This window comes from Phocoena phocoena, chromosome 2, assembly GCF_963924675.1.
Source record: "Phocoena phocoena chromosome 2, mPhoPho1.1, whole genome shotgun sequence".
Taxonomy (NCBI): Eukaryota; Metazoa; Chordata; class Mammalia; order Artiodactyla; family Phocoenidae; genus Phocoena; species Phocoena phocoena.
The window spans coordinates 65431281-65446381 of record NC_089220.1 but is presented as its reverse complement, the minus strand read 5'-3'; the positions used below and the strand labels follow the sequence as shown (position 1 = coordinate 65446381).

The 15101-nt window shown below is 39.3% G+C and overlaps 1 protein-coding gene across 1 annotated transcript in view; it reads left to right on the top strand.

Moving 5' to 3' along the window:
- AKAP6 (A-kinase anchoring protein 6) overlaps window positions 1-13929 on the top strand; it is a 496794-nt gene extending 482865 nt beyond the window's left edge. Inside the window, exons 13-14 of the mRNA XM_065872063.1 lie at window positions 4665-8086; window positions 13073-13929. Coding sequence (XP_065728135.1) covers window positions 4665-8045 — 3381 coding nt within the window. The 3' untranslated portion in view covers window positions 8046-8086; window positions 13073-13929. The remainder of the gene's footprint in view (window positions 1-4664; window positions 8087-13072) is intronic.
- Window positions 13930-15101: the final 1172 nt, after the last annotated feature.

Sequence of the window (15101 nt, the reverse complement as noted above, 5' to 3'; positions counted from 1 at the left end):
TTCTCTGCCCAACAAGCGACAAAGTACTACAAACTCTGAATTCTCATAAAAGCCGTCTTTCTATTTATTAAGGACTAGCTCTTTCTTATGGTTGTTGATGTTGTTTTTAAAAAGTTTCTACCTCAGTCTAATTCAGCAAAATAATTATGCATCTAATGATCAGACACTTTGGTTTTTGCATTTGGAGGGGTGGGAAAATATTGCATCAAAAAAGCAGAGTGAGTATATGAAGGGGTGGAATATCCCCTCATTTAAATGGATTCCCCCACCCTGATCTATATATTATTTTCTCCCTGTTTCCATCGCCGCCTCAGGCTTCCCTGTGTTCTGCTTTTTGCCCTAGGGTAAATATGCTTATTTTTATTCAATTACAGTTAATGCTGTTTATGTTTTTGTTATTTTTATTTATTGTATGTTTCTGTTGTATTCTACTTTTCCGCAGATAAATCTTTCCTCCCAGGGCTTTGCAAGTGGTGTTGCTTAATAAATTCCTGGATCTAGAATAAACAGGGGAACACAGATTGCAAGACCTCCTAATGGTTTTGGCCATTCTGAGCACCAGAAGTTTGACTGGAACGTTCAGTTCATCCTAGTCTTTTCGAGATACTTTAGTTTTTCAAAAGTTACAACTTCTTAAAGGAAATTAAAGGAATTCAGAGGTAGCTATATCAGAACTCTGTTGGGTTTTTGTTTTATAGAATGTCAGGTTCCTTCGTCTCCACTCTTTAGCTGATAATGTGTTTCTCATTGCTTATAAAAATCTACCATAACCTAAAATATTATGAAAATACTAGAAATGCAATCCTGGGATACCTAACTCAAAGTCATGCAAGTACAGAAGGAAATTAATTTAGATATGTATTAATTGCTGCAACTGGAATATTGGTTCTTTTATCATCATCATCATCATATTTCTCCAGCCACTTTTTAGTTACTTTCTCTGTATATATTACACTAATATAAATAACCTGCCTCCAAGAATAAAAAATAAAGTAACACCAATTAATTCCACTTGGTCTTGAGCAGATCTGTAAAGATGTGTGTGTGTGTGTGTGTGTGTGTGTGTGTGTGTGTGTGTGTTTGTAATTCTTTATATAGAGCCCTCGGTTTAGGCCAAAATTCTGCACCAGTGAAACAAGTTTGTAAATGAAAGGACTTGGCACAAATGAATTTAATTCAGAATTATCTCTGGAAAGCCAGACTCTCTATTGGAACCTCGTGTACTACTCACCATCCTTTTGGCTTCACAAATATTCTTAGATTTTTTTCTAAATCCATGCTTGATTTATCACTTTATCAAAGAAAGGAACATTTGTGACTTTTTTAAAAGTACCAGACAATTCCTCTAGAGAAAAAACAACAACAAAAAATGCTTAACTAGCTTGAGGATTATTGGCTATTTTGGGCTATCATCAAAGAGAGCATTTGACCAAATAATTTTACAGCCAGTTAACATCACTCTGTACATATGTCTTTTTTTTTTTCAAAGACAACTTTTTCTGTTATATAAATATTGTAATATCCTTCCTCTTGGAAACTTTTCCTATTTTTTGCCCCCAAGGTATGTTTTATGTTTGAAGTTAAATCTTGAAGAAATGGAGATTTTATTGAAAATATTGACAGAATTTCATTCACGACAGAAAAAAAGTGAATGAGGGCAGAGCGAGTAGCACTTCTTTGATATGTAAAATTTAAAGTCTAAATTGAATGATTTTCTAATGGATCTTGTCAGATATTCCCCGCAGTTGACATAAAAAATTTTTTGGAAGTTACAATAAATTTAAGAGATTTATAGGAAGAAAGAATTAAGAAGGGTAAAGGACAATATTACATACAAAAGTTTAAACTTCTCCTATGGAAATTTTCCACTCTCACTACATTATTGAGCAAAAGATCTGTTCTTTCAGATGCTGCTGCAAGTATTATACTTTTGTAGGCTTGCATTTGTAAAGCCATAAAGGCTTTGGTCAGAAAATGACTGTCATGGAAGGCAAGTCCGAATTACAGGCATCACTTGGGCTAAGCTCCCAGTGCACATCTAGATGGCAAGGTTCCTGCAGCTAGTGTGAGCCCCCAGGTTTGGGACTCTCACGGAAAATCTGTGCTTCTAAATGTTAACGTCAACCGGAAGGTTACAGAGAGAACTCCTTTGAAAGATGAGTTCAGTTATTTACTAGCATTCTCAGAGTACAGTGTCCAAGATAGTATTTGAAATTAATACACTATTTGATGAGACTGATTGATTGTTTCTACAGCTGAAGATGTTAACCTTCATTAGCCGTACTAACTGGTCATTAGTACTTCCTTTATCAGCAAGCAAAGAATAAACAGAAATTCTAATAAAAATTCATCACGGTGAACATACTCCATACCTAAGCGAGCGTGGTGACGGCCAGTGTACTAGATTAACTGCTATAACGTTGGCAGGGAAGATTGTGTTATAACGTTTAAGAATATCCCTTAATTAATGTTTACTTTGTATCTGGACTCTTTTAAACTTAAGTAAGCTATACAGATAATCTCTTACATAACCAGTACAATAAAGTGCTAATGGTTATTTTATACTTAATATGTTTGTGTGGTATCCTTCAACTATTCGTTTCAGGAAGGACTGAGGACTTCTTAGGAAAGTTCTGTGAATGTGCTGCTGGTAAAGCCTTTTTCCCACTCCTGAGGAAGAAAAGCATCATGGCCTGTTTTTCAACCAGACTGTTAAAATAATTCTGAATTGTAAAGCAAATATGCTCACCTGTTAATACTGTGGGACACCCCTCTCTACCTACCATGTCATGAATCCCTTGTGGTTTTTATAATTTTTAAAAAATTTATTTATTTATTTTTGGCTGCGTTGGGTCTTTGTTGCTGTGTGCAGGCTTTCTCTAGTTGTGGTGAGCGGGGGCTACCCTTCGTTGTGGTGCGTGGGCTTCAGTAGTTGTGGCTCGCGGGCTCTAGAGCACAGGCTCAGTAGTTGTGGCACACGGGCTCAGTAGTTGTGGCTCGCGGGCTCTAGAGCACAGGCTCAGTAGTTGTGGCACACGGGCTTAGTTGCTCCGCAGCATGTGGGATCTTCCCGGACCAGGGCTCAAACCCGTGTTCCCCACACCGGCAGGCAGATTCTCAACCACTGAGCCACGAGGAAAGCCCTCCCTTGTGATTTTAAGAGCAAATTGAAAGGAATGATGAGAAGGGTTCTCCCTTCATGAATTAAGGCCACTCTAGAGCAATTCTCCATATGCACTGAGAATTATAGCTGCTTTATACTGACTGCTTCCTCAGCCCTTCACAAGCATCAGCCCATTTAGTACTCAGAATTATCTCCAAAGATAGATAATGCTCACCCCCTTGAAAAAGTGACACGAGGAGACTGCTGCTTGGAAAGGTTAAGCAACTTGCCCGAGGCCATGCAGCTGGTTAGCAGCAGGTCAGCACTTGAGCCGCTCTGCATCGTTTAGAATCCTGTTCGTCCACCTGGTTACCCTGCATAAGCATAAGCTGAACCGCAGGGTTCCGTTTGTTTCTGTTTGTAGGTGAGCCTGTCAGGGCCTGCAGTACCTATATCACCTCTCTTGGCTCTAGCATGAATCCAGACAGCTGGCCAGCAAGTGAGGATGGTGGAGGAATACAGAGTCCAGGAGCCCATTCAGCTTCTATGTCCCAGAATGTGTCAAGCTCCACCAAGCAGGGTTAAAATCAAGAAGTCCAAGGAAAGATCAAGGTCCCAACTGTGCAGGCAGAGAGCAGCATAAGAGAATCTGGGCTGCTTCATCCTTGGAGTCAGGAAGTCCTCAGATAGTTGTTATTGTAGGGCTGCAGGTGGGCTGGAGCGGGAGGTTAGTGCCTGTTAGAAATAAGGAGGCAATAGTGAGAGAAGTTAACAAGGATCAAAGTGGAATCTCTGTCATAGAGAGGGACTGGGGAAGAGAGGGACTGAGAGAACTGTGATTAAGAAGCTGCCCTGCAGCACTGGGGGCCCGAGACGCAAGGTCCAGAAAGATGTAGGTACGGAAACCAGTCGGAGGTTGCTCATCTTGGGTCTGATTGGGAACAGAGCCAAATTCTGAAGAAGAAGAATGCTGAAAGGGAAGACAGTGGAAAAGATAGACACGTGAGAGCCTCTGGCCTGTGAATGGCTCTACAGGTAGATACAACTCTATTCTCTTTTCCCAGGCAGAAGCTGCTTCAAGTGGAGAGCCCAGGAATAGAAGCAGGAGGGGGTTCACCATATGTGGCTGAAGATAGTACTCCATTATGAACTCCAGAACTGAGATAATATCAGAGTGAATATTCCCTAAAAGATGTCATAAGCTATACTCTTTTTACCTTTATTTACCTGACAGTTTTATCTTCACCCAATCCAAGGTTAAAAATGTATTGATAGAAGAATCCATGGGAAATGGCTAATTCCATATATTACAATTTGACTGTAATAATCTTACATTTTAATCTATGCTGTTGCCCTCAGTGAAAAATTACTGTTGATAGAAAAGCATTTTTCAATAATTTTGGATGTTATTCCAGAGAGGAGTAGAGCTGATAATTATGCTATCTTTCAAATTCATGCTTGGGGCAAATTTCTTTCCTGACTCTTCCAAGAGATTTTGAATGGATAAAATTTTCATGCTTGTGTTCCCTAATTCTTCTTTTTTTTCACTTCTCCTACACAGGAGACTTTGAATGTGATTGATCCTGGCTTGATGGACCTAAATGGGACAAGTGAGGATGCCCTGGAATGGGATGAAACTGACATAAGTAACAAGTTAATTAGTTTGAATGAAGAATCGAATGACCTTGATCAAGAATCCCAACCTGTCTTGCCTTCCTTAAAGCTTGAAGAGACAGGTAGTGAGGACCCTGGTTATGAAGAAGAGGCAGGTGACCACGGGGCATCTCAGTGTACATCGAGTGTCACTGCCCCGTCCAGTCCACACATTTACCAAGTATACAGCCTCCACAATGTTGAGCTCTATGAAGACAACCACATCCCATTCCTGAAAAACAGTCCGACCTTCACTAGCATGACACAGTCTAGTGTTTTAACTAAGAGTCTCAGTAAAGACTCTTCATTTTCATCTGCCAAATCTTTGCCGGATCTTCTAGGGGGTTCCAATTTGGTGAAGCCCTGCCCATGCCACGGAGGAGACATGAGTCAGAATTCAGGCAGTGAGAGTGGAATTGTCAGTGAAGGAGACACTGAAACCACTACCAACTCTGAAATGTGCTTGCACAATGTGGTGGATGGGTCCCCAAGTCACCCTGAAACTGAACATCTGGACCCACAAATGGGAGATGCAGTTAACGTGTTAAAGCAAAAGTTTAAAGATGAGGAGGAACAAATTCAGCTTCCAAATAGCTCTCAGTTATCCATTTCACCAGGCGGTTGTGTAAATGGAAAAGTTGGAGATTTAAACAGTGTTACCAAACATACCCCTGATTGTTTGGGAGAAGAATTACAAGGAAAACATGATGTGTTTACATTTTATGATTACTCATACCTCCAAGGCTCAAAACTCAAATTACCAATGATAATGAAACAGTCACAAAGTGAAAAAGCACATGTGGAGGATCCCCTGCTTCATGGTTTTTATTTTGATAAAAAATCCTGCAAATCTAAACATCAGGCTACAGAGTTACAACCAGATGCACCTCCCCATGAAAGGATTTTGGCAAGTGCATCTCATGAAATGGATCGCAATTCATATAAAAGTGGTGATGTAGAGAAGACCTTCAGTGGCATGCAGAATGCCAAACAGCTCTCCCTTTTATCTCATAGTTCCTCTATTGAGTCTCTTTCTCCAGGGGGTGATTTATTCGCATTGGGCATCTTTAAAAATGGCAGTGACAGCCTCCAGCGAAGCACTTCTTTAGAAAGTTGGTTGACATCCTATAAAAGCAATGAAGATCTTTTTAGCTGTCACAGCTCTGGGGACATAAGCGTGAGCAGTGGCTCAGTTGGTGAACTGAGTAAAAGAACATTAGATCTCCTGAATCGTTTGGAGAATATCCAGAGCCCTTCGGAGCAAAAGATAAAGCGAAGTGTTTCCGATATCACTCTTCATAGCTGTTCCCAAAAGATGTCTTTTCCTGGCCAACTGTCATTGGACATAGCATCTTCTATCAATGAAGACTCGCCAGCATCTCTTACAGAACTTAGCAGCAGTGATGAGCTCTCTCTTTGCTCAGAGGATATCGTGTTACACAAGAGCAAGATCCCGGAATCAAATGCATCATTCAGGAAGCGCCTGCCTCGTTCAGTGGCCGATGAAAGTGATGTCAATGTCAGCATGATCGTGAATGTCTCTTGCACCTCTGCCTGCACTGATGATGAAGATGATAGTGACCTCCTCTCCAGCTCGACGCTCACCTTGACAGAAGAAGAACTGTGCATCAAAGATGAGGATGACGACTCCAGTATTGCAACAGATGATGAAATTTATGAAGAGTGCAACTTGATGTCAGGGCTGGACTATATAAAGAATGAGCTGCAGACCTGGATTAGACCGAAGTTTTCCTTGACAAGAGATAAGAGAAGGTGTAATCTCAGTGATGAAATAAAGGGCAGTAAGGATGTAAGTAGTAGTGAGATGAACAATTCCTCTGACACCCTGAACATTGAGGCCCTTCTTAATGGCTCCATAAAACATCTCTCCGAAAATAATGGAAATAGTAAGAATTTACCCCACACCTGTGAGTTAGGGACAAAGGGTGAAAATAAGAAAAATATTTTCGAAGTTAATAAAGATCCATATGTGGCAGACATGGAAAATGGCAATATTGAAAGTATTCCAGAAAGGCAGAAGGACAAACTGAATGAGATTTCAAAGGAATCAGAAAATCTTGGTTCAACCGGGAAAAGGATTTCAGAGAGTGAGCAGTGTAAGTGCAGAGCATTTATGGATAGCTCAGATGATTCAAATATTGCTGGAAAGGAATTTGTTCCCCAGATGGTTAGACATGTTCCAAAGAAATGTCAAAATCACCACCATTTTGAAAATCAAAGTGCTGCTTCTACTCCCACTGAGAAGTCTTGTCCAGAACTGCCTTCAGAAACCGGTGTTATCAATAGACAGGACTCTGAGGTACTGAAATCTTCATCTAATGATGCACCAAATATGGCTGGAAAATCTGCTCGTTGCTGCCTAGCACTTGAACAAAGCGAAACAGAGGAAACCGTTTCTATCAGTGACAACGTTTCCTGTTGCAACTGTGACCCAGATGTTTTCCATCAAAAAGATGCTGAAGATTGTTCAGTGCACGACTTTGTTAAGGAAATCATTGACATGGCTTCAACAGCCCTAAAATGTAAATCTCAACCTGAAAATGAGGCAGCTGCTCCTACTTCATTAAGTCAAATCAAGGAGAAGGTGTTGGAACATTCTCACCGGCCCATCCAGCTGAGAAAGGGGGACTTTTATTCATACTTATCTCTCTCATCTCATGACAGTGATTGCGGGGAGGTCACCAATTACATAGAAGAGAAGAGCAACACTCCACTGCCACCGGACATGACCGACTCTGGCTCAGAAGACAAGGAAGACACCGAATGCTTCTTCGAGGCCTGTGTTGAGGAGGACCCTGATGAATACCAGTCCTGTTTCTCCAGTGCTCTTCCAAATGAACCTGCAGTTCCCAGTGAAGCTCCGGTGCCACTGCAAGCAGCAGCAGGCTCTTCCAAGTTCAGTGATGCTTCTCTCCTCGTCGATGCTGCAGACGTGATGGCTCTTTCAGGTCCTCCCCCTCCAAAAAGAGGTGATGTAGGAAAGGAAGTGGATGGTTTACCCCAAGCTTCTAATGTCTATGGAGAAAGCTCAGAGTTAACTACTCCTTCAAGGCTGAGCAGTGAAAAGGAGAGTTCAGAAAACTCAGGTGAGTCTGGAAGGCCAGAAGAACATGACGCTTCTTCAGCCCAGTCTAGAGTTCCTGGATTCTCCTCGAAGGCAAAGCAGCCAAAAGACACGGCTGCATTGCATCCCAACCCCAAAACTTTAACCTGTGAAGAAAATCTTCTGAACCTTCATGAAGAACGACATAGAAACATGCATAGGTAGAATGTAACCCTCTCCAAGCATGAAAATCATCTCATTGAAAGGTGCGTATAGTCCTCATGTTTTAATATATATATATATGATCTATTTTAACATATATTTAATATATACATACTTAAAATGTGAATTTTAATCAACAAAGCTATGATAGGAGAAAAGACTAGTCAGGATAGCTGTTCATGGCAGATATTTACCTGAATAAGACATTTAGATGAAAGAAATACTCCCAACAATGCAAGTAACTATGAAGCAAAAGGGGGAGAAAACAGTCACAATTGACATTTTTAGCAACATTACCTTTATTACATCGTTATGGCAAGAAGAATAAAAAATTTGAGGAAGTAAAATAATGTAGGGCCTCAAATTCTTCCATTAAGGGAGGAAAAAAGGTTCTGAAAATTGCAATTATACCCTCTGATCAGAATGCATGCACGGTGACAGTGCTCCCCGCTTCAGCTTCCGTGCACAGAGATGCCCGCTTCCTTCAGTGCCTGGAGATGAACAATGATTAGGTTAAAGGCTGCATCTCCTGATCTGAGCCTTCCTTTTACGCTTCTGTCTAATGTAACTATCATCACATTTGCTTCCCCGGTGGAAGGCTGTGCTGTCACAGCTCCTAATCATGACCAAGTCTGAGGATTCAAATAGGAGGGGAAAGTTGATGTTAAAGAAGAGGCTTTTATTTATCCACACAGAGACTGAGAACGGGCTCAGAAAGCAAATGCGGAGAGAATACGTGACAAGTTAATGGTGTTTTGATAAGAACAGAATTTTTGAATTTTGCCTGAAGGTGACAGGCTGATTTCCATCCAATTTTTTTGAGAAAGTCATTCTACTCTTCATGTTTAAGAAGACAGCTATTGATTGATAATTCTGATATGATGATACAGCTCTAAAAGTGACACAAAAATTCTGTTACTTCCCGTTTCTAAGCCCCAATGATGAATATACTTTCTCAATCAAGTTTAAAGAAGAAGATTTCAGTTTTTGAATGTGAGAGTTGTATTTCACCGAAGTGTGAGGTACTGAATGCCGTCTCCACCCGTACTCCAGAAGCTTAATGCAGTAACCTAAACTCGTGCTATAGGAAATGAATTACAGAAGCAATCTACCCTAATTTGTTAACTTATTCAAATAACAGTTATTACACTTAACTATGCTAAAGATTATCTTTTTTGTGGCAGATTGTTTATTTTTTGATGAGCCTAATTACTGATTTTCTAAAAGTAATTTACATTTATTACAAATACATCTTTTAAAATGTGACAGATAAATGTTGTTCCCATAATGTATTATGAAAAAAGTTACTATTTAAAAACACATTATTTAATTTGAAAGATGAATGGCAAACATCATTACTTTTTTTCCTGTAACACCTGTGCCCTCAGCTCATTAAAATGTGTGATTCTGTGTAGAGCTGCTAGAAATGGGGAGTGAGGGGGGGAATCTATACCATATATATACCCTAAAAATAAACTCAGTATGCAAAATTGAAGAAAAGCATCCTACTTACTAATATAGCTCAACTAATCTGCTGTGTTTCAGACTCTATTTACAATTGGTTGCAAGGGAGAACAAAAGTAGGAGAGAGAGAAATGTATTTTCTGTGAAACATGTCCACCCTATAACCACATTCTCTATCAGTATGCTGTAAAACTGACCATTAAGGAAGAACAGCTCCGATTCCATAAGCTGCTTCAAAACAAGTTCTATTAGAACCAATTGTACCGCCGGCTCTGCTAACCTCCGCAAAAGGGCCGGTAGAGCCTGGCTGATTTCTGTTTTCTGAAAGGGGATCAAGGCTTGAAAGCAACACCACTCTGAGCACGACATCATGTGACTGGGACCCTCAAGTCACCAGTCATGCTGAGATCTGGTCTCAAGAAGCTCTGGCACTGGAGAAGCCTATGGGGTGCACTCCTCCCTTTTTGATGCTCCGGGGATTTCTTCTCTCCCCTACACAGATATAGAATTGGAATGAAATGTAATGACTCACAGCTCCATCTTTAGACTCAGGGATGGGAATATGCCGATGGATCTGTGTAATCCTCACATTTTACAGGCATGCACAGTGTAAAACTATAAGCCAGCCCACTTTCCATTTAGCAATATTTTGTGGGACCCTGTGGTTCGATGCCTGGCTGATCTCAGGCAATAGGAGAAGCAGCCTGATTTTACTTCTGCAGAACTCACATCGCCCCCCAGTGACTTGTTATCAGCCTAAGGCCATTTAGGTAGCCATATTTACTGGGCCTATTCAGTTTTTCCAGTATCATGTAGACAAACATCTGGATGCCTAAACTTTTCACCAGTCATTAACACTGGGTACCTGGTGTAAATATTTACATATTGTTAAAATACTACCAACCAGGACAAGTTATTTTATCTCAAAATGCTGACATGCCTTCTGTGTTAAATGTCAGGAATACATAGTAAAATTATTTGGTAAATAAGAGGTTTCATGTCTATAAAAGCTTAACTGTTGTCATTGTTCTTCCTATAAGAAAAAGCTCTACTTTTTTAAGCCATTTGAAAACCATCAGTTGGGGTGCTCTTTTTATCAGGAAAATAACGTTCACCAAATTCAGTTTGCTTTTTTTCCCCAGAAATAAGTTCTCAGATGATGAAATTATTGCAATGCCTTCTAGAAGAGCTATAACTTAGAATAGCAGTTACAGTCTGCAACAGTAACAAACTTTTTTTTTCAAAATTTTTGGAACACGTTTTTCATTTACTGTGTTCTAATTAAAAACCCACTGAAACTGAGAAATTTTAACACGATCTAACACAGTATGCATTTGCACTGCTTTCCGGGTACACTGCTGTGCTTTTCACTATTTTCATATATGTGTCATGTTTCTACAAAAATAGGTCAGTTACAGCAAATCACATCAAAGGAAAGGTAACTGGATACATCCAGATATTTCTGCCTAATTTTGAGGAAGCATATAATGTTTTTCTGGGGAGCCTCCTAGGACCTGCCTAAGAGATGTACTTTGCACTCATCTTTTTGCTGTATTCTGATAGTTATTTCTTCATAATCCTCATCATAAGCCTCTGATCTTTGGTGAATGATTTAACCGTAAACTTCAGGCTGGATAAATCCTGTGGTACAAAAATTGAACTCATCACATTCAGCCAGTGTATACACTGTTTTTCCTTTCGGTTTGCTCTGCTCTTCGGGCTTGTTTTAGTGTGTGGGGGTACTGTATTTACTTAGGATGTATATAGTTCCTTCAGAACTTCTTAGCTCTATTGCCTTTCCTACTTTATTGGTCTGCAAAGAGTTGGCCTATAGATTTTAGATTTTAGGCAATCACTTGTATTCGTACATGCTCACATACACAGTAAAAAGTGCTGCCGCTCAGTTTTTACAAACTGGGAAAGCTGTAAAAGCAAACGTTTCTCACGTACACAACACATTCTTATTCTATTAATTGGATTGACATTAAGTGTTTAACGTGACCCAAAGCTGACCAAGCAAGTTTAAGAAACTACTCTTGGTGATAGAGTATTAATTTTTCACTAAACAACATAGGTGTAATCTTAGCATATTTACCTTTAAAATCACTTTAATAAATCAAGGTCTTGGTGGATGTGAAGTGTTTTCTAATTATCTAGCACTTCTGAATAATGAGCCCTGCCATGCCAAATAACAAAGATTTTATTGGGCATCACCCATCTCTCTCTCTCTCTCACACACACACACGGGCACACACACACGTGGGCACACACACACATGGGCACACGCGTGCGCGCGCACACACACACACAGCCCAGATCTTTGTCTCAACCAGTTTGTCCTGCCCCTTTCCACGTGGGCCAAGTTGAAAGTCTTGATTATGCAGAGGAATTTAAATACCATCATTTAGTGAGACCGTATTTGCCTCACCTAAGGATTTCCTACTCAGTGGCCAGATTTCAAATGAGTCGTGTCCTCAGCATTTGAACAATGCACCATGCTTTCTTGAGTTACTGCGTCATTTTACTGTACCAAATTTCGTCCCATCTGTTCCTGTCTGTCTCCCTGTTTTTGATAATTTGCCTACTCTCCCCAACATCCTGTGGCTCCAGCCAAACCACATTTGCTCAAGTTTTTCGGGCTCTTAAACGGGTCGCAAGATTATAGAGAAAGAGACAGCAAGACAGAAAGAATGAGAACATTTACTTCTAGAAGGACAGTAAAGCAACCTGACATCAGACATCAGACTTCAGAACTCAGTTTAAACCCATACAAGCAAAAGCCTTGCTATATTTGAGAGCTGGTCAGAGGACCTAACGTAATTGTACCCTGCATTGCCTAAACCTGGAATTTAATTGTTCCTCACACTCGACAGGTTGCTTTTAGCTACTCAGAAATATGAAGAACCAATTGAGTTTGTAACAAATTTGTATCTGAGCCATCAGATGTACAGAAATAATTGAATCATTCTCATTTGCACAATGCTGTCTGTGCTTTAAATGAAATGCATTCCTATTTGAGCTAGAAGCCCCAGTTGAATCCTTTTATAGGCAAGAGACTGAAGCATTTGGGATTATCACAGTTATGAATATTTCCACATTATAAAATAATGGAATTGTTCAATTCCACTGTCACACATATAGTGATTGAAGGAAAGGTTAAACCCGAGGGTCAAGGCTCCCAGTTTGTGAATCACTGTTGATACTTTTCTGCATCACTTGGCATTGGCAGCCTCACATTTTCATATTGATTTGAGGCTTCTTGAGTGTTCAAAACTGAGTTCACAAGCAAAAGAATAGGTGAGATCCAGAGAAAAGATCAAACTTGATGATTTTTCTTTTCTTTAAAACTATGTCTTTTTAAAATATATATATATATTTCACATTGATTCTGAAACATTTGGGCTATTAAAATCACTAAAATCAGTATATTTTATGTATCCTTTTATTTCAGAACATTAGCAAGTAGCTCTAAATGGCAGCCTTCATTGTTCTTCAAAGGGGCTCAGTTTTGCAAATGAAACAGACACTTCTGAAATCTTTTCTTGTCACTTTTGTGTTTCTTGTAGGTAAGCCTGGCTGCAACTCAGGGGTGGCCTCATATTTCCGCCCTGGGCTGGTCTCTGGTTCCATCGTGTCACTGCCATTTGTTACATTGACCTCTCCCAAGATGAATCTTTCTTCCGAATGCGGTTGTCCACATGAGCCTTGTGATCTGGATGTGTGCACTGGTTCTCTTTAGGTGGCTGTCTTTGAAGTTCAGCAAAGCTGCTTGTACTCCCATGGATTCCTGTCCCAAGCTACCTCTACCGGCCCCACCTCTCCAGAGAGACTTTTCAGTTTGCCTTCTCCCCTCCCCATCTACTCTCTAAAATTCTGGAGTTCACCAAATTGATGGTCCATTAAATTCACCTGTCTGGAATGACCCCCCCCCCACCCCCCGCTGGTACTTGACCAATTTCACATTTCAGTCTGGATTTTTTTATGGTATGATGCCTATGTTCATGGAAAGAGGTTTATGTAAAAGGCCAACATTTGATTTGATTGCAGCATAGGGAAGAAACACTGGCCCTTCTTTCAAAATTAAGCAACTTTTAAAAGCACCATTTTATTTATTTCCTTTTAAAAATAATAATCTATGCAGCACTTCAGGAAACAACTATATGGTGTTGTATATTATAAACTGGTGACATTCTACTATTAAATTATGTACAACATTTTTGTTTTTTATGCTTCTTGAGGTGGCAATGAGAAAAAAGTTTTTTAAAAAAGTGTGCCTTGCTGTATTTCTTATACCATTTATTAAAAAGCTGCTTTCACGGTAAAATTATGTTGGTTTGAAAGGAGGAAATAGCAAGGTTAAGATGTGTGAATAATTTCTGTATATATGTATAACCAAGTACAAACACTGATGTATAATGACAGTATAAAATGCTTTCATTTTTGTGATGTCTAGTGATGTGGAAAATATAAGCCTTAAATCCATTAGATTGCATGGTAATTAAAATTGGCATAATAAACATAGTTTATTGGGGGAAAAGGAAAATTAGTGATCTCTTCTACCTGTGTTCTTTACCAAATTATTGCATCTGGTTCTGGAAAAATGTGACATGTAGCAGCTTCCAAAATATCCATATTGTATAAGAGACTTAAAATTACTTAAACTACACATGATCCTGTCACAATTTCCAAAATCTTTCTGGTAACTATAAAGATCTTGGAACGCAAATGATTAAATGCCGGTTCCCCTAAGCCAATAAAAATTTATCCTAGATATTTTATTTCTACTTATCATTAATGGTTTAGTGTTGGGTTTCAGGATACCTAGTATATCTTGTATTTATTTTATATAATTATTTTGAATGGGTTTGATGGAAAGATGGTAGAGAAGTATAAAAAAGTTGATTATTTTTTGATTTAGACTATAAATTTCAGGTGTATTTATTTTGTGTAAAAGAAATTAGCTAAGAAATATTCCATTTAGTCTTTATTGCTCTTGTTAAATGTAGTTTTGAATTTATATCCTAATACCTACTAAAGTGCCTGACACATAGTAGGTACTGAATAAACATTTGCTGAATTGAAGTATTGAATTAGGTAATATGGATGACATTTATCTATTCATTTTGAGAAACCTACACTAAAACACTTATAAACAATTAGAAAAATGATGAAACGCAATATAAAACCATACAATATATCATCAGTTTATATCAAATTTCAAAAAGAAACAATGTAGATTCAGAGAGTCACAGTAATGACAATCATTCATTCAACTGATAATTCATTAACATCTTTTACCTGCAAGGCATTGTTCTAGATGCAGGGGATGCAATGATGAACAAACAAAAGCCCTGCCCTCAGGAGGCTTACCTACATTATGGACGGGGTGAACACGCAGTGAGATTCAGTAGTTGTCCTGTACATGAGGAAGAGAAGAAAGCAGTGAAAGAGGCACAAAGACAGAAACAGCGATGAAGGACGAGGAAAAAAAGGGTTAAAAGAGAGCCGGAAGTTTGACAGTAGAAAATAGTGCAGCTTTATTGCAGGGATAGAAGGAGAAACAGTAAATTGTGAGACTTAATGAAAGGTCTTTTA